A 23,450-nucleotide genomic window follows, 5' to 3' on the forward strand; every position below is an offset into this window, starting at 1 on the left:
TTGCTGCTCAAGTCTTCACTGCTGTTTAGATCCGCAGTTCTGCTCAGGTCTTTGTTGCTGCTCAAGTCTTCACTGCTGTTTAGATCCGCAGTTCTGCTCAGGTCTTCACTGCTGTTCAGATCCGCAGTTCTGCTCAAGTCTTCACTGCTGTTCAGATCCGCAGTTCTGCTCAGGTCTTCACTGCTGCCCAGGTCTTCGCTGCTGCTCAGGTCTTCCCGGCTGCTCAGGTCCACAGTGCTGCTCGGGTTTCCATTTTGACAGGCTGCTTCCAATGTTCCCTTTCATTCAGTGCTGGCTGCCCTTTAAATATGGCACCAGCACTTTGAACCGTGTGACTTGATGCCACCTGAATGGATGGCACCTCTGCATTCCACCTGTTAATTGGCCACCTGCCACAATAATTCAGTTCACTCGGCCACCCACCGCCTGCATGGGAACGGCTTCTGGTCCTAACAGCAGGACCTTGGGCCTTCCATCAAAATTCAGCCGTCTGTTTCTCTCTCCACACATGCTGTCTGACCTGGTCAGTACATTTTTTAAAATCATTTTCTGTTTTTATTTCAGATTTCTAACATCTGCCATATTTTGTTTTTGTATTAGCATTAAGTGAAGGACTGTTGCAGTTGCAGATCTTTCCTGCTTGGTGTGCGATGATGTGAAACTATATAGTAATCAGTGGCATTTCTTTTTAATATGGATTCTGATGGTTCAGTTGGCAAGAGCATTGCATGATACTGTACTGAAATTTTCATACCACAATAGTTTCAGATTGAACTCCTGTTCTTGTGACTTGATCTCAGCTAGGACAGCAGTGGGAGCTCTATAATTGGCTGCAATACATTTAAGCTACTATCAAGTATTGCATTTCCTCCTGATTCCTTTCCATCCATTCCTCTGGTAAGTTTAAGTGTGTGGACATTGGATGTAGACAAGATCTGATTTGGTTGTGCTCCCCATAATAATAGCCTGCTGGCCCTCACAGTCCAAGTTCAGTGAGGAAGAATGGTTACTTAAACAAGGTACCTGAGAGTTTATCCCACCTGTGGAATCACACCACTGGAGAAGTCTGCAGAAAAGAGGCAAACATTTTATATATTTTTTGAAAAATGCACATACTTTCAGGTCCATATTTGGGATTAGGTGTTGTTTGGCAAAATAATTCAAAATGATCCATGTCGTGGGGGACTCTTAGTTATGTCAATATTAGTTGGAACATTTAAATAAAAGAGCAATATGAGCAGGTCAGTGCTTTCATGAATTTTTTTTGAAAACCACAGAGTTGACTTTGTTCTCTTCAGAGAGTTTTATAAAAGACATTCCACATCTGGAAATTGTTTTCTTATAAAATGTATATTCTATTCACATCGGGTCAGCTATTGCACGGAGGAATTTGTTGAAGCCAGTTACAGGCCTTTGTATTACAGGCCTTTGCTGCAGGTGCAAATTTTCTCTCTCCATCAGAATGGGATCAAGTCACTGATTCCACTTGCTTCCATTTAACCAAGTTACTTCCTTCAGTTTGAATTCAGGTTGTGATGATTGGGAATATAGATCACCTAAGTGAGATAAAAACTGTTAAACAGAGTTTGTTATACATTTTAAGATGATACATCTTTTCCATTTGAAAATGTATATTTACAAGCAATGCATCGCAATATTTTTTCTATTTGAAGTGGATGAAGGAGTTCTTTCAGTGTCTTAATTTATTCTTTTCTGAATGTGGGTATCACTGGCAAGGCCAGCATTTATTGATCAATGCTAGTTTCCCTGATAAGGCAGTGGTCCACTTTCTTGAACTGCTGCAGTATATAACTGAATAAAATTAGCATTATTTTGTGTACTTTATTGCAAAATTAGTCAGACTTACCAAGCACTTTAAATTTGTTAAAATACTATAAAGTTATACAACTCAGGAAGAGACCATTTGGCCCATCATTCATCTGCTGCTTATTGAGCTATCCAACTAGTCCCTCTCCTCTTGTTCTTCCCTATGCACCATGTTGAGACACTGAAGGTACTCAAGCTGTGTTATGAAGTATACATCTTTTGTTTTGATTTTGTTATTGTGATATAATGCAGATTTATTATTATTGTCAACAATGACATTTAAGGTGGAATCATAGTCTACAGAATTATCAAATAACCTTGCGTGCTGTAAAGAGAAGCATTACTGTCTCCCTTTGTTAGTGTGATTCCTGTATTAAAACTGCTTGTTTTAGTTAGAACTCCACCTATCTATGAAAATGGCAGACAGACCAAGAAATTCTTCTACTTTTTCAGTTTTCTGTCCCTCTTTAACAAAACACATGGTTTAAATGTCTGTGACAAGACATCTTATGATGCAACATAGGTATAATAGACTTAATTAGGTAGAATTTAGATATAGTTAATATATTATACCTTTTAGAATTAAAGATTGAATAAATAGTCAGTTTTCAAGACCCACTGACATTCAGCTTTAAGAAGATAAAGTTAGAAATTTCAAGGTCTTTCAAGGTCCCTGTTACATTAGAATGTGAACCAGAAACACCTTTTAAGTTGGGAAATCCATTTCTATTGCCAGGGAGTTGGATAATAAACACACATTGAAACATCCTATGTGACATCAGTAAGAGGTAGCAATAAACTTAACTGATAGTGTTGGGAAAATGTAGACAGATTGACTCAAAAGGTTGCTACAAGGTACCATAAGAAACACAATTATAGATAATAAAATAATAGATGGAATAGTACTTACAAAAACAGATGCCAAATAAACACAATTATAAACATTTTGATCAGATAAATGTTCACAACTTCAAGAGCAGGGGAATTCCAGCAAAACATTAAGCGGAGATGCTAGTTAATGATACTACCATTTATGGATTTCAAGAGCAGGAAAAACACACACAGAAAGGTAACAGCTATATGCTAAAAGGTTAGATGATACCTTAGAAACAGTATAAACATGAGAGTTTCTGAAGCAAAAATTAGAAGTGTTGAATTACTCATCAATACTTCTCACCATATGGCTTACTTGGGGAATTTAAGGTAAAAGTTGACTTTAAATTTTGAAGGATATTCAAAGATAACTTTGCTGTAACGTTAGCAGGGTTGAACTTTTGGATTCTATTTTAGAAATAAGATTATGTGTTACATCTCGTGGTAATATTTGATATTGTGATATACGTATCCACTTTAAAGTGTATTGCATGTTCATTTTTTTAATAAATATATAAAAATTAATAAATTGTCTCATGCAGCATTCTGTATACAAGAACCCCCTCTCTGTGTCTCTTTGAGTGGAGAGATACGCATCGAAGAGAGTTTCCCAGACCCTTATAATATCTGTGATATTTATGACTTAGCCATAATTATTAAAAAATAGGCTCTCTGAAAGATGGTAATATTCTCTGTTAGTTTTCTTTCTTTGAGGGAAAACTAATTCAATTCTTTGGACTCAAATACGTGTCTATAAGAATTTGTCTAATTTGAACTTAATTAAAAGAAATTCATAGGGATGTACGCCTGATTTGGTTAAGTCCCTGTAAGGGGTTAAAGTCATAAATCACTTCAGTTGGCGCCCAAAAATGTGTCTTGTTAACAGAATCCTGTACTTACATGTTAGTCTTTAATGTTTAGTTTAGATTTGTAAGAATGGAAGGAGTGTTTACTATCTGGTATTAAGACCCAGATTTAAGAACCGAGAGATGGCAAACTCTTGATCATGGTTTGTGGATCTTAAATCAGAACTCCCTAATTCTACTTTTAAGGTTTGGGAATTTCCTTTAAAGTTCACTTTTATTCCTAGTTGACATTAGGCCCTGATGTATTTTAATTCCTAGTTCAGGTTTAGTTCAGATATAATGGCTAATGATGAAGGGATTGGCTTAATTTTCCCATTGGGTGATACATCGACTTGTGTTAATCCCGTTCTGCAGCCTCAGGCAGATCAGGTGGTTGTCTTTGAGATAGATAATTTTTATGCCGATGGTTCAGTTAGAGCTCATGGTACTATTGTGGCTGACCCCCAGGAGGAAGGGATAGAACGTATCCAGTGGGATAATCAGACTGATACCCCAGACCCACAACATTCCTTAATGATAAAGTGCACGCCTGCACAATTAGGTGGCTTAATGACTGCTGCACGACAGGACGGGGGTATCCATGGTAGAATTGTAGGTCCTGGATCTCCCTGCGTGTGTGGTGGCCATGGGTTTCAGATTAGATAGTTTCCTCACTATGAGGATCATGATCAGAATTTGCGGGAGGATTATAGACAGCTACAGGTACATTACCTTCAAATGAAAGAGGCGCTTCTCCAGACTTTTGCTAATGATGGTGCTGCTGTTTAAAATCTTCCAGAAAAATATACAACTTCAGTAGTTTTGAATTCATCTGAAATTATTTGACTTCAGAGGTGGCTCTGCATATTTACCTCTGGTATTCCATTGACAGGCCTCTCTTTTTAGCTAATATGATTTTAAAAAATACAGAGAAGGCCCACGCAATGAAAAAGACAAGAAAAGAAAAAATCCCAGCCAATTCAGAAGGTTTAAAATTAAAACATAAAAATGCTACAATCACGCTGTAGGTGCACTAGCCCCAAGAAGAAAAGAAACATGTGAAGACCGTGGGCACAAACTCCCCCACCCCTAGCCCCCACTAGAACTGTATTCTGATGAAGTTTTTACAGCTGAAATGTTAATCAATGGAGGCTAGTGTGACGGAAAGTGGGCTTGTAATAGATATGAAAAGAGAGAAGTCCAGAAAAGGAAGAGTCAACATGTAGTGGTGAGGGGTGAGTAGAAATTGGCAGCATAATTGGTGAATTCTCAATATCAAAGCAAGAGCAGGAAACAGCACTAACAAAGTCATCAGTGTTAACAGGATGTCAAAATTAGATTCCTATAGTGACACTTATTTTCTGGAGGAAATGAGTGTAGTTAAAAGAGAAATTGCTCAAGACGAGAACAAGTTCAACCAGGTGGTGAGAAGAGTAGTGGATGCAGACTCATTGGGGCCCCTGTTCAAGAAAGAAATTGAAGGCTCAGAAACCTGGTGAGGGATAAAGGTATAGAAGAGCCTCTGTGAAATAGAGACAATTAGCGCTAAAGAATTTGACGTCATCAAAGTATCAGAGCATTTAAAAGATGCGTAGAGACTTTTGGTGTCCCAGCCAGCATACATCCTTCAATCATTACCACCAAAAACACATTACCTGGTGGTTCAACTCATTGCAGCTTGTGGCACCTGGCTGTTTGCAAATTCACTGCCACAGGTGCTTACAAAACAACAGTGACTACATTTCAAAATTAAGTTTTTAGCTGTGAAGTGCTTTCGGCATTTTCTAAGACACAAAAGGCACTATATAAATGTGAATCTTTAGATCTAGTATTATGTAATGAGAAAGGGCTAATTAATAATCTTGTTGCAAAAGAACCTTTAGGAATGAGTGACCATAATATGATGGAATTTTAAATTCTGTTTGAAAGTGAGGTAGTTCAATCTGAAGCCAGGGTGTTAAATTTGAACAAAGGAAATTATGAAGTTATGAGGGACAAATTGGCTGAGGTGGATTGGGAAAATATATTAAAAGATATGACAGTACATAGGTAATGGATAGTCTTTAAAGAAATATTACATAGTTTACAGCAATTATATATTCCTTCAAGGCACAAAAACACCAAAAGTAAAGGCAGTCAACCGTGGATAACAAAGGATGTTATGGATTGTATAAGATTAAAAGAAAAGGCCAATAAAGTTTCCAGTATTATGACAAGGTGAGAAAGGTGTCCCTCTCAGCCTTCACCTTGTTTTACCGTAACAGGGTTTAATTTTAAACACACCATGTTTTTAGCTCCCTCTTGTTGAATCCTTGTTCACTGCTTTCCAATTATAAGGCAAAGAAACCAGCACAAACAGGCTTTCTTAGGTTTAAAGAAGAAAGGTTGAAATGTATTAAACTTAAACTCTAATTCGGTTGATGCCTACAGATACACGACATGCCCACGCTAGCATGCATATGCGATACACACAAGCAAATAGAGACAGAAAAGAACAGAAGAAAATAAAGTGGAAAGGTTTGAGGCAGTATCTGAAGAGTTTTTGTGATGGTTCTTCAAACTCATTGTAGAGTCCTTGATTGTAGGTAGTTCTTGCTTTTCGTTGGGTCCAGTATTCTTCTTAAATCTGGTTCACTGTAGGAGACTTTTCTCTCTTGGGGTTCATGTCTTCAGTGGATTCAGAGGCTTGTGAGAAAGAGGTGGGAGCAGACAGGAGACATCTTCTCAGTCCAGGAGCAAACAGTCTTTCTGACTTCAAACTCTCTGTGGTTAGTTCAAAAAACCCTGGACCAGCCAGTTAGTCATGCGACCAGCTGGTCCAACCAGTCCTGGCCCCTGTGGATTGCATCACCCCAGCAGGCCCTGCAATAAGCTTCCCCACCCCCTCACTGTCTGGTGATCAACATCCATTGTGGGTTGAATGTGTCAGGGAATGGTCCTTTGTCTACACAAGCACTATCTGTTAGTATGCAAATTTTTTTCCAGCCTCTGCTGATCTGTTCAACAAGTCATTTCCTCACTCCAGTAACAGTTCAAAATCAATGTTCATATGACAAAACCAATGTGCATCATTCTTGGCAGGTGGGGGCCTGCATGACACCTCCACACCCAGTGGAATGAAATGCAATTTGAGAAAAGCTAATTTGATTAAAAGGGTCGAGAGAAAATATATGATACAGAAAAAAAACATGCATTTCTCTCATTCATTCCCATTCATTCATAAATCCTAAAACTTATTATAGCCTGACTTTTCTGAGTGCCAATGCTGCTTTAATTGCCCCCTTTTTGGCATCTCAGTTAATATGTGGCTCTTTGGGGATGTTTTTCTTCAGTTTTCCCATTTCCATGGCTGCCTAGAGTCTTTGAGATGGTTAGATTTAATTGGCCCTGAGTTGGAAATTTTTTGTTCAGGAGAGTCAGTAGTGGGCGTGTCTATCCTGAACTCTCTTTCAATGCTTTGCTGAGTCATGCAAAGGCTTTTGACTTTAGAGGGATGTGTGGTTTTCTTTTTTCTGACTGCAGGTCAGGATTGTTTGCTAATCTCCCTTTTGTCCTCTGGGACACTCCTGCCTACAGGTATTTGTGCAGACTCTACTGCACTCTACTGCACTGCTTGTGGCACTTTGACTGGGTGAGGCATCACCTTCACGGTTTCTCTGCCCCCTGGAGGTCTTTCTTTTTTTTCTGAAGGTTCCTGTAAATGCTGTTAGCAACTCTGGTGGGGTGCTTCTAGTGTCTACATTTACATAGGAGGATGTGGGGTCTAACTTTTCAAATGTTTCGAGTGTGGCTGACCGGACAATAGGAGCTTTCATCTGGGATTCCTCCCGGACTTCCTTTAACCTTCCCTCTTTGTCGCTTTTTCCCCTTCCCTGTCTAACCTTTTGCTAGCCTTGCGCCTGCCTGTCCCATTTTGCTCCTGGTGGGTATCCCTTACAGTTCACAAGCCCTCTGGTCCTCCTAACACCAGTAAAGAACTTAGGGGTGCAGGTTTCACTGTAGGTTGGGCTTCCCCTCAACCTGACACATGTGGCAACTCCTGCAGTACTCCACCACATCTTTGAGGAGTTTTGGCCAGTCAAACTGCTATCTTATGCGGAGTTTGGTCTTTTACATACCGGCATGTACAGCCACTGTAGTCTCGTGGACCCTTCTTAATATTTCTCTCCGGTATCTCTGCGGCACCACTAACTGGTGGACTACTGTCCCCTCCTTGCTCTCAGGTCTGTGAGGAGAACTCCACTTGCTCATCAGTACCTCATTCTTTAAATAGTAGCAGTCAGGGACTCCCTCTGCTTCACTTTCAGACTGGGCAGCCTGTGCTAACTCACGCAATACCGGGTCGGCTCGCTGAGCCTCAGCTAGGGAAAATCCAATTAATTCATTCCCTGGGTCTCCTAACTTTCCAAAGAAAGTCTCTGATAGACATATCTGATCATCTGCCTGCAGTCTAATTCAACCTCCTCTGGGGGAAACGGATTGATCATGGCCGGATCCACTACACATTCAGGGAAACTGCAGGGGTCTGTCTCCTGCCACGGCCCTGTCTCTCTGACCTCTTGCGGTCTTTCTTTCACTACTGGGGGGGCTATCACCTTCACCCCTGCCAAATCATTACCTAGGAACAACCCCGTTCACAGACAAACTAGGGATAATCCCTAAGGCCACCGGTCCCGAAACTAAGTCTCACTCGAGGTGCACCCAGTGTACAGGTACAGGCATATACTGCCCTCCAATACCATTCACCACCATTCTGGTGTTCACTGCACTCTCTGGGGGGAAGGTCATGCCTTTTCCCAGTAAAAGAGATCTAGTGGCCCCTGCGTCCCTGAGAATTACTATGGGCTTGCTTGACCCACTCGAGAGATATGGGGTTGCGTTCCCTTCAGACACAAAACTCTGATAACCTTCAGGAATCCTATTAAATTTTCCTGCACTTGCAGCTGTAAGCTTCCTGGGTCTTACTCTTGCTGCAGTTAAAGCCACAGCTTCTTCTGCTGTGCTTTCCATCAGGTTCATTTCTTCAATGAGTGGGTGTGCCCTGATTAACCCTACAGGTTTTCCCTTTAATTTCCAGCTATCAGCTTTTAAATGCCCTGCTTTATTACAATGGAAGCACACAGGTCTCCGGGTCTCACTCTTGCTCACAGCACCTTCCTTTTTGGCTAGAGGAGGGCTCTCTGTGTCTCCTGCTTTCTTTTCTCTCCCAGGACCGCTTGGGTTCCTATCACCTTCCCACCCTTTGTCCTTTTTGGATTTGTGGGGGTGACCAGGAAAGGTTCTCCCCTGGGAAACCGACTTATAAATTAAATCAAACTCATCATCCAGAACGGCCGCTTGCCAGGCTCTCTGAACCCACTGCTGTTCTGCATGGGTCTTTAGGGAGAGTGGGAGAGAGTGTTTAAATTTCTCTAACAGAATTACTTCTCTGACATTCTCATAGCTGAGCTGCACTTGAAGAGCCCTCAGCCACTAGTCAAAAGCCAGCTGCTTACTTCTTTCAAACTCCAGATAAGTTTGATTAGCTTGCTACTTGAGGGTTCTAAATTTTTGGCGATAGGCTTCGGGTACTAATTCATATGCCCAGAGGATAACATTTTTTGTCAGTTCATAATTTGATGAACTCTCATTTGGCAACAGGGAATAAACCTCATGGGCTTTTCCGGTTAGCTTGCTTTGTAATAAAAGAGGCCAGGTCTCAGCTGGCCATTTTAGCTGCCTTGCCAGTTTCTCAAAGGACATAAAAGATTCTTCTACATCTTCCTCATTGAATTTTGGAATTAGTTGAGATAGTTTTAACAATTCTGTACCCAGCCCTGAATTACACTCCTCCATATTGGCCATGCTTTCACTGAGGCTACTCTGTTGCCTCCTAGTTAACACAAGCCGCTTCAGCTCTCTTTCTTCGCATTCTTTCTGGAATATTCTTTCTCTCTCTCTCTCTCTCTCTCTCTCTCTCTCTTGTACTTTCTCCAGACTTTCTCTCTCTCTCCTCTCTTGCTCTTCACATTCATTCTGGAATGCTCTCTCTTTCGTCAAATTCAAGTTTCCTCTGTTCCAGTTGTATCTTTGCTAGCAATACCCTGTCTGGGTCTGCTTCTAACCCTGTTTCTGCTTCTTCAGATTCAAGGGAAAAATGCTTGGCCACTAGCCTAAGGAGTTCAGACTTCCTAGCCTTGCCACGTACAGTGATCCCACACTGCTCAGCCATTTTCCTCAACTCCTCCATAGACAGTATTTTTAACTTATCCCAAGTTACTTCACCCTGGCTTGGAGAGCTACTAGCTTCAGTTGCAAACATGCTAGTATTCAAGCACAACCACAAGAAAATCTGTATTGAAATCATGCTCTTTTTTGATTGGGAGCAATTTGGCTTCCCACTTCCAATTTCCCTCGTTTCTCTGTGGGTAAAATCTAGGACGGTAGCCCACAAAGTTCTGTTATGACCAGGAGAGAAAGGTGTCTAGGTGTCCCTCTCAGCCTTCACCTGGTCTTACCATAATAGGGTTTAATTTTAAACACACTGTTTTTAGCTCCCCCTCAGTGAATCATTGTTCACTGCTTTCCAATGATAAGGCAAAGAAACCAGCACAAACAGGTTTTCTCAGGTTTAAAGAAGAAAGGTTGAAATTTATTAAACTTAAACTCTAATTCAGTTAATGCCCACAGATACATGACACGCCCACGCTGCATATGCGATACACACATGCAAATAGAGACAGAAAAGAGCAGAAGAAAAATAAAGTGGAAAAGTTTGAGGCAAAATCTGAAGAGTTTTTGTTACAGTTCTTCGAGCTCATTGTAGAGTCCTTGATTGTAGGTAGTTCTTGCTTTTCATTGGGGCCCAGTATTCTTCTTAAACCTTGTTCGCTGAAGGAGACTTTTCTCTCTTGGGGTTCATGTGTCTACAGTGGATTCAGAGGCTTGTGAGAAAGAGGTGGGAGCAGACAAGTCCAGGAGCAAACAGTCCTTCTGACTTCAAACTCTCTGTGGTTGGTTCAAATAACCCTGGACCAGCCAGTTAGTCATGTGACCAGCTGGTCCAACCAGTCCTGGCCCCTGTGAATTGCACCACCCTGGCAGGCCCTGAAATGTGCTTGCCCACCCCCTCACAGTCTGGTGATCAACAACCATTGTGGGTTGAATGAGTCAGGAAATGTTCATTTGTCTACACAAGCACTGCCTGTTAGTATGCAAATGTTTTTCTAGCCCCAGCTGAACTGTTCAACAAGTCATTTCCTCACTCCAGCAACAGTTCAAAATCAATGTTCATATGACAAAACCAATGTGCCTCATTCTTGGCAGGTGGGGGCCTGCATGACATCAGAAAATCCCTAGTAAACTTGAGGATTGGGAGGATTTTAGAATACAGCAAAGGAGGATGAAGAAACTGATAAAGAAAGGAAGAATAGAATATCAATGTAAGCTAACAAAAAATATAAAAACAGACTGAAAAAGCTTCTATAGGTATGTAAAAAGGAAATGTTTGGCTAAGACAAATGTGGATCCATTACAGGCAGAGTCAGGAGAATTTATAATGGGAATAGAGAAATGACAGAGAAGTTAAATGATTACTTCACTGAGGAAGATACAAGAAATCTCCCAGAATTAGAAATCCAAGGGATTAGGGTGAATGAGGATTGAAGGAAATTGGTATTAGTAAGAAGGTTGTATTGGAGAAATTAATGGGGCTGACGGTTGATAAGTCCCCAGGACCTGATGTCTTACGTCCCAGAGTGTTGAAAGAGGTAGCTATGGAGCTAGTGGATGCATTGGTGATCATCTTCTAAAATTCAATATAATCTGGAGCGTTTCCTTCAGATTGAAAGGTAGCAAATGTCAACCCACTATTTAAGAAGGGAGGGAGAGAGAAAACAGGAAATTACAGACCTGTTAGCCTTACATCAGTCACTTGGAAAATGTCAGAATCTATTCTAAAGGATGTGATAAATGGACACTTGGATAATAATGATCTGGGCATAGTCAGCATGGATTTATGAAGGGGAAATCATGTTTGATGAACCTGTTGGCGTTTTTTGAGGATGAAACTAACAGTGGGCGGCACAGTGGCGCAGTGGTTAGCACCACAGCCTCACAGTTCCAGGGACCCGGGTTCGATTCTGGGTACTGCATATGCGGAGTTTGCAAGTTCTCCCTGTGTCTGCGTGGGTTTTCACCAGGTGCTCCGGTTTCCTCCCACATCCAAAGACTTGCAGGTGATAGGTAAATTGGCCGTTGTAAATTGCCCCTAGTGTCGGGAGGTGATAGGGAATATGGGATTACTGTAGGGTTAGTATAAATGGGTAGTTGTTGGTTGGCACAGACTCGGTGGGCCGAAGGGCCTATTTCAGTGCTGTATCTCTAAATAAATAAAATAAAATAAAGATAAAGGGGAGTTGGTGGATGTAGTATGCTTGGATTTTCAGAAGGCTTTATATAAATTCCCCCACAGGAGGTTGATTAGCAAAATTAAAGCACATGGGATAGGAGGTAATATACTGGCATGGATTAAGGATTGGTTAACAGGCAGAAAGTAGGAAGAAACGGGTCATTCTCGCATTGGCAGGCTGTGACTAGTGGGTTACTGTAGGGATCAGTGTTTGGGCCCCCAGTTGTTCACAATATATGTCAATGATTTGGATGTGGGGACCAAATGTAATATTTCCAAGTTTGCAGATGACACAAAACTAGGTGGGAATGTGTGTTGTGAGGAAGATGCAAAGTGGCTTCAAGGAGATTTGGACAGACTTAGTGAATGGGCAAGAACGTGGCGATGGAATATAATCTGGAAAAATGTGAGGTTATCCACTTTGGTAAGAGGAACAGATTTGCAGAGCATTTCTTAAATGGTAAGAGATTAGAAAGTGTAGATGTATAAAGGGATCTGCGTGTCCTTATCAATAAGTCACTGAAAGCTAACAATCAGGTACAGCAAGCAATTAAGAAGGTTAATGGTATGTTAGCCTTTATCACAAGAGGATTTGAGTATAGGAGTAGTGCAGTCTTACTGCAATTGTATAGAACCTTGATTAGATCACATCTGGAGTATTGTGTGCAGTTTTGGTCCCCTTACCTTAGGAAGGATATTATTGCCACAGAGGGAGTGCAACGAAGGTTCACCAGACTTGTTCTCGGGATGGTGGGACTGTCCTATGAAGAGAGATTGGGGAAACTGAGCCTGTATTCTCTAGAGTTTCGAAGAATGAGAGGTGATCTCATTGAAACCTACAAAATACTTAAAAGGATAGACAGGGTAGACGTAGATAAGATGATTCCCCTAGTTGGGGAGTCTAGAACCAGGGGACACAATTTCAAAAAAAGGGGGAGCCCATTTAGGACAGAGATGAGGAGAAATTTATTTCCTCAGAGGGTTGTGAATCTTTGGCATTCTCTACCCCAGAGAGCTGTGGAAACCCAGTTATTCAGTGTGTTTAATGCAGAGACTGAAAGATTTCGAAATACCAATGACATAAATGGATATGAGCATTATGTGGGAAAAAGGCATCGAAGTGGATGATTAGCCATGATCGTATGAATGGCGGGGCAGGCTCAATGGACTGAATGGCTTACTCCTGCTCCTATATTCCTACGTTCCTATGAATCCTTTCTTCAGGGAGTAGCAAAACTGAGATGGCTGACATCATGGGAATGTTGATGAAAAGACCAAGAGAAGACAAGCGAATAGAGGGAGGCATCCAGGAGGATCAAGAAAAATGGTGTCAAAAGGGTTCAGATTCACGAGGTTGGGGGGAACATGCACACCATAGCTCCTGAAATTTGGCACTTCCATACCTTCCTGGCCCACATTAATGCTAAGTATAACTGTTGTGAAGTTAAAAATCTCAAATGTTTCTCATTATCCACTGGGAGGAAGCCGAGCTGCTAATGTTTTTGTACAATCCACCTGTGAAATTTAGTCAGCCTTCTTTGATGTAAAGCTGTCGTGTTTATGCTAATGTTATTTATCAGTCAGAAAACAATTGCATTTTTTAAGTTGTACGATATTAGATTTATTATTCAGTACCAATCCTGCCAATTTTAATTGGCTATGCTATTGTCGCAGCCATCAATGTTCCCTATGCCAATTTTTTATTTTCTCTGTGCAAAATAACTTCATTTCAGAGTAGGAAACTGAGGGGGAAAAGGATCATAGTCAACCTAAGTTGAGTGGTTACGAGCTATGAAGACCAGGATTGATAGATCGTAAAGATATTGCCATGGAAACTATTAACTGCTAGGGTTCTATGATCAATCCCAAAAGGGTCACTGGCTCAAAAGGCAATCATTGAAAGTTTTATGAATCTAGCTCAAGCTGTATTTGAGTAATTGTGCTTAGTACACATACAGACAGATGCACATTCACAATCCTATGTTTGCTCTATTAGCGTAGCTGCTGGCATTTGATGAGTTGCCTACAGGCTTCAGTATTTCACTTTCTATGTTGCTGACCAAATTGATATCTGTGGACTTGTTAATATTACATGTTTTATTCCGCAGCGTAACTAATAATGATTGAACTCCAAAATGACATAAGTAGAAAGAATGAGATTCCAAATAAAGCTCCAAGAAAGTATTTTCTAAACACATTTTAAATTGTCCAATTTTCAAATGTTTTACAGTAATTAATAACACGAAGCCTAATTTGTGTCTTTCTGACTATAAATTAAAATAATACATTTTGATTTTTAAATACAGTCAGATTATTGTGAACATAGAATGTTGCATATTTATGGATCTTGGTTCTGGTTTACAATATTCTGTGCTCAGAAAGCATTCTTGGCACTCCAATTTTCTTCTTAGTCGGTGAGAAGAAAATACCAGAGATAGTCAATCCTCAAAGGGGTAATAGTATTTTGATAATATTGTTACTTATTGACTATATGAAGAGAGGACTGAAATGTTTAAGAATAGCAGAAATAAGGAGCAAATGCAAATCAGTACCCAAATCTGAATCATTACTTTTGAGATGCCAGCTACTTTAGCAGTGAGGGTGTATATAAATTGATTCCTGCATCCCTAGTTGTTTATTAAAGAGGATTGTAGATGTGTCATGGAAGCAGTGCATCCATATAATCTGTGATAGCCGAATGGTATGATACTGACCCTAATTGGAGTGATAAATTTTTATCTGAGGTATTGCTGTCAGGTGTGCAGTTGGTGATCCACAGTGCATCACTTTGATACCGGGTATTCTACTAGTAAGAGTGGTAGGTGTAATCTATTACAATAACTGGGTAAATAATGGGTATTCAGATGAATACTTACCCAGTATTGCCAAGAGTTGAATGCCCACAATTAAATTTTAACAGGCAAATAATTATTTGGGCACACAGGAACATAGGAATAAGAACAGAAGTCAGCCATTCGGCCCCTTGAGCCTGCTTTGCCATTCAACTAGATCATGGCTGATCTTCTACCACAATGCTATTTTCCCGCACTATCCCCATATCCCTCGAATCTTTAATATCTGGAAATCTATCAATCTCTGTCTTGAACAGACTCAATGTTTGAGCCTCCACAGTCCTCTGGGATAGAGAATTCCAAAGATTCACCACACTCGGAATGAACAAATTCCTTCTCATCTCAGTCCTAAATGACCTACCGCTTATTCTGAGACTGTGTCCCTTGGTTCTAGACCCCACCCCAGCCAGGGGAAACATCCTTCCTGCATCAACCCTGTCAAGCTCTGTAAGAACTTTGTATGCTTCAATGAGATCACCTCTCATTCTTCTAAACTCTGGAGAGTAAAGGCCCAGTCTCCTCAATCTCTCCTCATAAGATAATCCCACCATGCCAGCGATCAGTCTGGTGAACCTTCGTTGCATTCCCTCTATGGCAAATGTATCCTTCTTTAGGTAAGGAAACCAAAATTGTACAGAATACTCCAGGTGCGACCTCACCAAGGCTCTGTACAATTGCAGCAAGACTTCTTTATTCCGGTACTCAAATCCTCTTGCAATAAAGGCCAACATACTGTAGTATAAAGGTATCAAAGGGTTAATCTTGAGAACATTTAAAGATTACCGCCCCCCCATGTTGAGGTAAGAGATCATGTGGGAGAAACTCGAGAACAATTACAGCGTGGCTTTTGAAGGAGACACACAAGCTAGTGTGGATTAATATTTGAACAATACAATCTAAGAAACTCTCGGGCTAGACTCCATATGGTGGCAGCATAAAGAACCAAATATATAACACATACCATTTGCCTTCCTAATTATTTACTGCACCTGCATGTTAGCTTTCAGTAACTTAGGAACAAAGACACCCAGGTCCCTTTGGACTCTTCTAACTTAAAATCAAAGTTAAGAAGTACACCTACTTTCTGTCACAGATTACATTCATTTGCTCCCTTCCTGTGGTCATATAATAACAGGAACAGAGTGGCATTTTAAAGGCACAGGCCAAAACAAACTCAAGGTTCATAACTTGGACAAATCTTTCTGTTGAGTATAATACTTCAAAATGACTCCATGTGAGCAACTTTTGAGTTGAAATTAGTTTTGGCTAGGATTCCTAAAGAACAGTTTTCCAAATAAGTTGAGCTTCACAACAGAACCATTGTTAGCGAGTGAAAGTAGTGAGGTCTCCTCCTGCATATAAATTGAATATATTCAAATTGTAATCTGCTACATTGAAATGTGGTCAAATGTTTTAATATGTTTACTTTCAATTGTCTTAATGTCTAACACCTAGGAAATTAAGAATAAGGGCAGATTCATGTCTAAATCTATTTTTGAAATGTGGCCTCAGCTTTAATATAGCTACATTTTCCTTTCCTGCTAGTGTAAGTCTGGAGTGAAGTGTCCTGTCACTGCTTGTTTTGTTCTAGAATGAGCCTGGTCGACATGTGTTGGAAGTGTGAAACTGTTAGTATAAGCATCACATTCCAAAGACCTGCCACGACAGAAACCAATCAGACCCTGATCATCATATAATGTAAACAAAGATTCTGCTTGTCTCCAGACAGTGGTAAAGACTATCATGTTTATGGCACTCCACTGGGATACACCTGGTGTGCCTAATTACAAATAAATGACCTTACTGACTCTGCAGTGTGCTCACTGAATAGTGAATCTGGGGAAAAATATTGAGAGAGGATGACATATTTTGGATTACAGTAGAAAGATAGTAGATTTCATGGTCAATTTAGATCATTCCTTTTTGTCAATCTGCCAGTACAGGGGCTATTTGAACTGGAAAAATTAAGCAATAATGTCATTCTAATTCAGTTACAGTATTCACAGACAGACCAAAATCTTAGATGTGTCTCATGATATTTTTGTACCATTGCATCACATGATGTTTCAATGTAACTTCTCTGGTTGTAAAATTTATATGGAGTCAGTGCAGTATTTAATAAAGAAAAACTGTAAATTATTAATCCATAACAAAGCTGTCTATCAAAGTTCAAAGTACCAGGGATTGCTCAGTGCTCATCAGCATATGTCCTCAAACAATTTGCATACTGCTGATTACTCAGTATGAGAGATCAAGAACTGTTTTAGTATCGAGAAGGATTGAGATATCCAAAATGTCACTGGTTCTATAATAAATATTCCATCCATATTCTACCACAAAAATATAGTACTGTACAAGTTAAAAGCTATGGAAGGGGAGAGATGCAGCAATATAAATCTTCAGCTTAGTGAATTAGGGCAGGATTTATCCACTGAATCAGCCAGACTTGTTGTCATGGAGATTGGAGCATATTATATTTGATAGCAGTATTTAACTCTTTCTTGGTCCTACTTTCCTATATTTTTCAATTGGTCTCTCTCCCCAGTTGGTGTGACTTTTCCTTCTCCTTGTATTCATTTTTGCATGTATTTTTATTGTTTCACTTATCGAATCTCATAATTTGCATTCAACTTTTGTTTTAAGCTGCAGCATCGTATACAATTAAATGTACTATGGCACTGGCCTGTTGGGGTTGGGAGATAGCTTTTTCACCTCTGAGACCTGGGTTTAAATATAATCCAGACTGTTGAAGTGCAATTTCCTTTCTCTGCCATTTGCAAGGATCCTATGAGAATTGAGCTTGGGTAATTCAACTCAGATTTTTGTGTGCCTATGTCAAGAGCACAAAGCTGCTTAGAATTTTACAACAAATACAGCAATATAGAGGGCCACAAGAGTACAGATTTCAGACATAAAAAAATGTATTAATGTACAGTACACAGTGCTCTCCTAGTGTTGACATTATTGATAATAACAATTAAGTGCCTTAGCAAATCAAATTATCTTAATGTTTCAACAATAAAAACTTGTATTTATATCGTGCCTTTAACATGGTAAAACATCCCAAGGCACTACACAGAAGCACTATCAAACAAAATTTGACACCGAGCCACCTAAGGTGATATTAAGGCAGATGGGGGTAAGTTTTAGGAAGTGTCTTAAAGGAGTAAAGAGAGGTGGAGAGGTTTGGCAGGGGGTTGGGGGTTGGAGGGGAGGGGATGCAGAATTCAGGAGCTTAGGGCCTCAGCAGCTGAAAGTGTTGCCACCAATACCTGCCTACCCTGGACACCTAGAAAATGGGCCCCACAAATTTATCAGTGAGACCAATGTCTGCATAGATTGTCCCACTGGTAAATTGGTTTGCTTTGCATCCATTTTATACTCAAAAAACAGGCACAATGCATACCAATTTCTACCCCCTTTGCTCAAATTAGTTCTGTGAAAAACATGGTAGTTGCTACCACCAACAATAAGGAATAGTTGCTTCCGTTAAAGAAGGTAGTTGTTACTGGTATAAATCAGGGTCATTGCTTCAATTGAAAATCAGAGTAATTACTGTTGGTGAAAAAGGGTCACCACTAGTGAAGACAAAGGTTGTTGCTGCTGTTGAAGATTAGAGTAATTGTCTCCTGTAAAGAACAAAGTAAGCTACACCAGCACAGGGAGTACTAGTGAAGAGAAGTGCAGGGACCCTACACTTTTTCTCTTTAAAATCATCAACAGTACTCATGTGATATCAACAATGGAACTGTCACCTGATCTGATAAGTGCCTTAAGATCTGTTGAAGTCGGACAAGCCTTGTTTATCAGCATTTTGGGCACAATGGTGGTGCTAGTGCAATGCTATTTGTATTATGTATCATGAAATATTTTTCATATTTAATGGTGGTGACATTGAGTGTAAGAATGAACAGCATTGTAAGTTACAATACTCCAGAATGCACAAATAAATGTAATTGATATCTCAAATTAATATTTATATATAAATACTTAAACCTTACTTACTTACCAAATGTATAGCGCAAACAAAATACTTGCTGAATATCTGTGGTATATGATTTGTATTCCACTAGTGGTGCTTCCCTGAACTCAGTCACAACTTTGTTGCACAAATGATCAGGTGAGTCTGTTTCTGAGTTATAGATCCAAAGTAGTCCAGAACTCGTCTTATTTAATCTATAGATGCTGCATTTGTTATGTAATGGTTCATATCATGTACAATATGATCCATCTGCTCTTGTGAATTAAATCTAACAATGCACTCTCTGGTGGTTTGACAGACTTTTATAGCTCTCTTGTACTGGTGCTCCTTGAGTCCTAAAAGATAATTTAGTTCAATAAAGGAACAATGAAAATACATCATCATCATTGCAATACTCTGTATTGCAGTCTCTTAAATTGTTTCAAATTTGCAGTTACTCGACTTCCCTGTATTCATCTCAGTTACCAGTTACAAACTAGTTCTAGGTTGCTGTCTAAACACTTAATTTCTTTTTGAATTCTGGGATAAAAAGGGCAAAGCTGCCAAGGATTAAGTGGAAGATATCAAAGCTTCAAGGTTTGAAACTGTGTATTGGACAAAATTGGATAAAAATAACAGAGCAATGAGAACAAAACAACTGAAATGCTTGTAGTGGTGCTCCTATTTATTTCATGTTTTATTCATATTTCCCTTTGTATTGGGCCTGTAATCTGGCCCCAGCCAGCAGCACATTATAAGGTTTCACTCTTATCTGGGAAATCCTTTTCTTTTGTCAGAGTAAAAGAGCAGGCACAACAAAAACTCAGATGGCCTAGATATAGAAACATAGAAAAATAGGAGCAAGAGTAGGCCATTCGGCCCTTCGAGCCTGCTCCACCATTCAATACGATCATGGCTGATCATCCAAACTCAGTAACCTGTTCCCGCTTTCTCCCCATATCCCTTGATCCCATTAACCCTAAGAACTATATCTAACTCTTTCTTGAATATATTTAATGATTTGGCCTCAACTGCTTTCCGTGGTAGAGAATTCCACAGGTTCACCACTCTCTGGGTGAAGAAATCTCTCCTCAACTCAGTCTTAAATGGCTTACCCCTTATCCTTAGACTGTGACCCCTGATCCTGGATTCTCCCGCCATCCGGAACATCCTTCCTGCATCTAGTCTGTCCAGTCCTGTTAGAATATTGTAGGTTTCCATGAGATCCCCTCTCTTTCTTCTAAACTCTAGCGAATACAAGCCTAATCGACCCAATCTCTCTTCATACATTTGTCCTGCCATCCCAGGAATAGGTCTGATGAACCTTCGCTGCACTCCCTCCATAGCAAGAACATCCTTTCTCAGATAAGGAGACCAAAACTGCACACATACTCCAGATGTGGTCTCACCAAGGCCTTGTATAATTGCAGCAAGACATCCTTGCTCCTGTACTCGAATCCTCTCGCTATGAAGATCAATATACCATTTGCCTTCTTAACTACCTGCATACTTTCAGTGACTGGTGTACAAGGACACCCAGGTCTTGCTGCACCTCCCCCTTTCCCAATTTAACGCCGTTCAGATAATAATCTGCCTTTCTGTTTTTGCCACCGAAGTGGATAATCTCACATTTATCCACCTTATACTGCATCTGCCATGCATTTGCCCACTCACTCAACCTGGCCAAATCACACTGGAACTTCATTGCATCCTCCTCACAGCTCACACTCCCACCCAGCTTTGTGTCATCTGCAAACTTGGATATATTACATTTAATTCCCTTATCTATATCATTAATATATATTGTGAATAGCTGGGGTCCTAGCACTGATCCCTGCGGTACCTCACTAGTCACTGCCTGCCACTCAGAAAAAGACCCGTTTATTCCTACTCTTTGTTTCCTGTCTGCCAACCAGTTCTCTATCCATGTCAGTATCTTACCCCCAATCCCATGTGCTTTAATTTTGCATGCTAATCTCTTATGTGGCACCTTATCGAAAGCCTTCTGAAAGTCCAAATACACCACATCCGCTGGTTCTCCCTTATCTATCCGACTAGTTACATCCTCAAAATATTCCAGTAGATTTGTCAAGCATGATTTCCCTTTCATAAATCCATGTTGACTTTGTCTGATCCTATCACTGTTTTCCAAGTGCTCTACTATTACATCTTTTATAATGGACTCTAGCATTTTACGCACTACTGATGTCAGGCTAACCGGTCTATAATTCCCTGTTTTCTCTCTACCTCCTTTTTTAAACAGTGGGGTTACATTAGCTATCCTCCAATCCATTGGAACTGTTCCAAAGTCTACAGAATTTTGAAAAATGATCAGCAATGCATCTACTATTTCTAGGGTCACTTCCTTAAGTACTCTGGGATGTAGATTATCAGGCCCTGGGGATTTATGGGCCTTCAATCCCATCACTTTCCCTAACACCATTTCCCTATTGATATTGATTTCATACAGTTCCTCCTTCTTGCTAGACTCTATGTTCCCCAACATTTCTGGGAGGTAATTTGTGTCCTCCTTTGTGAAGACAGAACCAAAGTATGTATTTAATTTGTCTGCCATTTCTTTGTTCCCCATTATAAATTCCCCCGTTCTGACTGTAAGGGACCCACATTTGTCTTCACTAATCTTTTTCTCTTCACATATCTATAGAGGCTTTTACAATCAGTTTTTATGTTCTCTGCAAGCTTACTCTCATACTCTGTTTTCCCCTTCTTAATCAATCCCTCTGCTGAATTCTAAATTGCTCCCAATCCTCAGGTTTGCTGCTTGTTCTGGCCATTTTTCTCCTCCTCAGATCTAATACTATCCCTAATTTCTTTTGTAAGCCACGGTTGAGCCACCCATCCTGTTTTATTTTTGTGCCAGACAGGATTGTTGTACAATTGTTGTAATTCATCCATGCACTCTTTAAATGCTAGCCATTGCCTATCCACTGTCAACCCTTTAAATAACTTTCCCCAATCTATCATAGCCAACTTGTGCCTCCTACCTTCATAGTTCCCTTTATTTAGATTCAGGACCCTAGTCTTGGAATCAACTCTCTCACTCGCCATCTTAATAAATAATTCTGTCATGTTATGGTCACTCTTCCCCAAGGGACCCCGCACAACAAGATTGTTAACTAATCCTTTCTCATTACATAATACCCAGTCTAGGATGGCCTGTTCTCCAGTTGGTTTCTCAACATATTGGTCCAAAAAACTATCACGTACGCACTCCAGGAATTCTGCCTCTACAGTATTATCGCTAGTTTGGTTTGCCCAATCTATATGTAGATGAAAGTCACCCATAATTACAGTTGTACCCTTATTGCATGCATCTCTAATTTCCTGTTTAATGCCATCCTCTACATTACCACTGCTGTTTGGGGGTCTATATACAACCCCCACCAATGTTTTCTGCCCCTTGGTGTTTCTTAGCTCCACCCACACAGATTCCACATTAGGATTCTCTGAGCTAATTTCCTTCCTCACTATTAATATACTCTAAAGAGCTTGTCGTTTCACTTGAAAAAAAATATGCAGCCCATTCCACATAATATTTAAGACAGTAAGAGTAATCTTTTACTTTGACTGCCATAAATAGTAATAAAATTAAATATTGATATATGCTATGTTAGTGAGAATGAATCTAGAAGAATCACTCGACACTCAGGTCTGCTCCAATGTCAAACAGTTTATTACGCCAGCGGGGAGCAGGTCACTGGGCTGTCCAGATGCCTCTCCACTGAACAAAGGAAAATCCACAATAGATATACAGTTACTCAGCCCATCCCGGCTGGACATAATCCAATCATAACGATTATTGATTACATACATTACACATATTACCAATTAGATTACTCATTAGGCATCAGGCGGCTACGTGATCAGCTCATACTAAGCCCCCTGATCATCTTGTGATGTTTCCCAGACCCCCTTATCAACTATCCTTGAGTCTCCACAATGAATCCTTTTACCTTTATCAAGCTTGCATTCCTGATTGCTTCGTGCAGTCTGCAGTTACACAAAGCAGCTGTCTTATACACTGATATGAGGGGCCCTCCTTGGTCAGGCTAATTGCCTGTGCTAAGCAGTACCATGCTCAAGGCTGCAAGCTAACTAACATGTCCCACAATGCCTTGGGTAAATACTCCATTTTGTAACAATATATATATATATGTGTGTGTGTGTATTTATTTAGCTGCATCGGCCACAACTTTTTCCTTCTACAATCCCCCCTTTCAGTAAAGGACTACCCCTAGTCCTGTTAACCGACATACCTACTTTATTATCCCCGTTTTAACCCTGTCCGGTATTCCCTGCCTCTACGTGCTGGCCAGTCACGTGATTTCAGGAATCCCGGTCACTTAAATCAAATCAATATGACCCAAATTATTGTGTCCCTTTGAGGTTAACCTCCTGTGTTGTTCCTTTACCAAAGCCTTTGCTTTCTTTCGCTTAGTATATTGTCCGCATGATCTACAAGCCAATATTACCCCGGTGGGAGCCAGTACCAATTGCAATTGTGTGATATTATCCTGATTCAAGGGTGAATATTGACGTTCATCCCCCAATACCAAACTCTTCCCTGCCAGCTTGTACTTTGAAGTTCCTGTTCATTATTTTCCTTGAGAACCTTTAACTTTCTTTTTAACTGATGGTAAAGCTTCACTGAGTGACCTACTTTGTCCCATAATCCGCTCAAT

The 23,450-nt window shown here is 40.2% G+C and overlaps 1 protein-coding gene across 1 annotated transcript in view; it reads left to right on the forward strand.

Moving 5' to 3' along the window:
- The window catches only part of ece2a (endothelin converting enzyme 2a), a 297,773-nt gene that overhangs the window by 208,271 nt on the left and 66,052 nt on the right, over positions 1 to 23,450 (forward strand). Inside the window, 1 exon segment of the mRNA XM_068041679.1 lies at positions 11,281 to 11,293. Coding sequence (XP_067897780.1) covers positions 11,281 to 11,293 — 13 coding nt within the window.

The sequence above is a fragment of the Heterodontus francisci genome, chromosome 11, assembly GCF_036365525.1.
Source record: "Heterodontus francisci isolate sHetFra1 chromosome 11, sHetFra1.hap1, whole genome shotgun sequence".
Classification (NCBI taxonomy): domain Eukaryota; kingdom Metazoa; phylum Chordata; class Chondrichthyes; order Heterodontiformes; family Heterodontidae; genus Heterodontus; species Heterodontus francisci.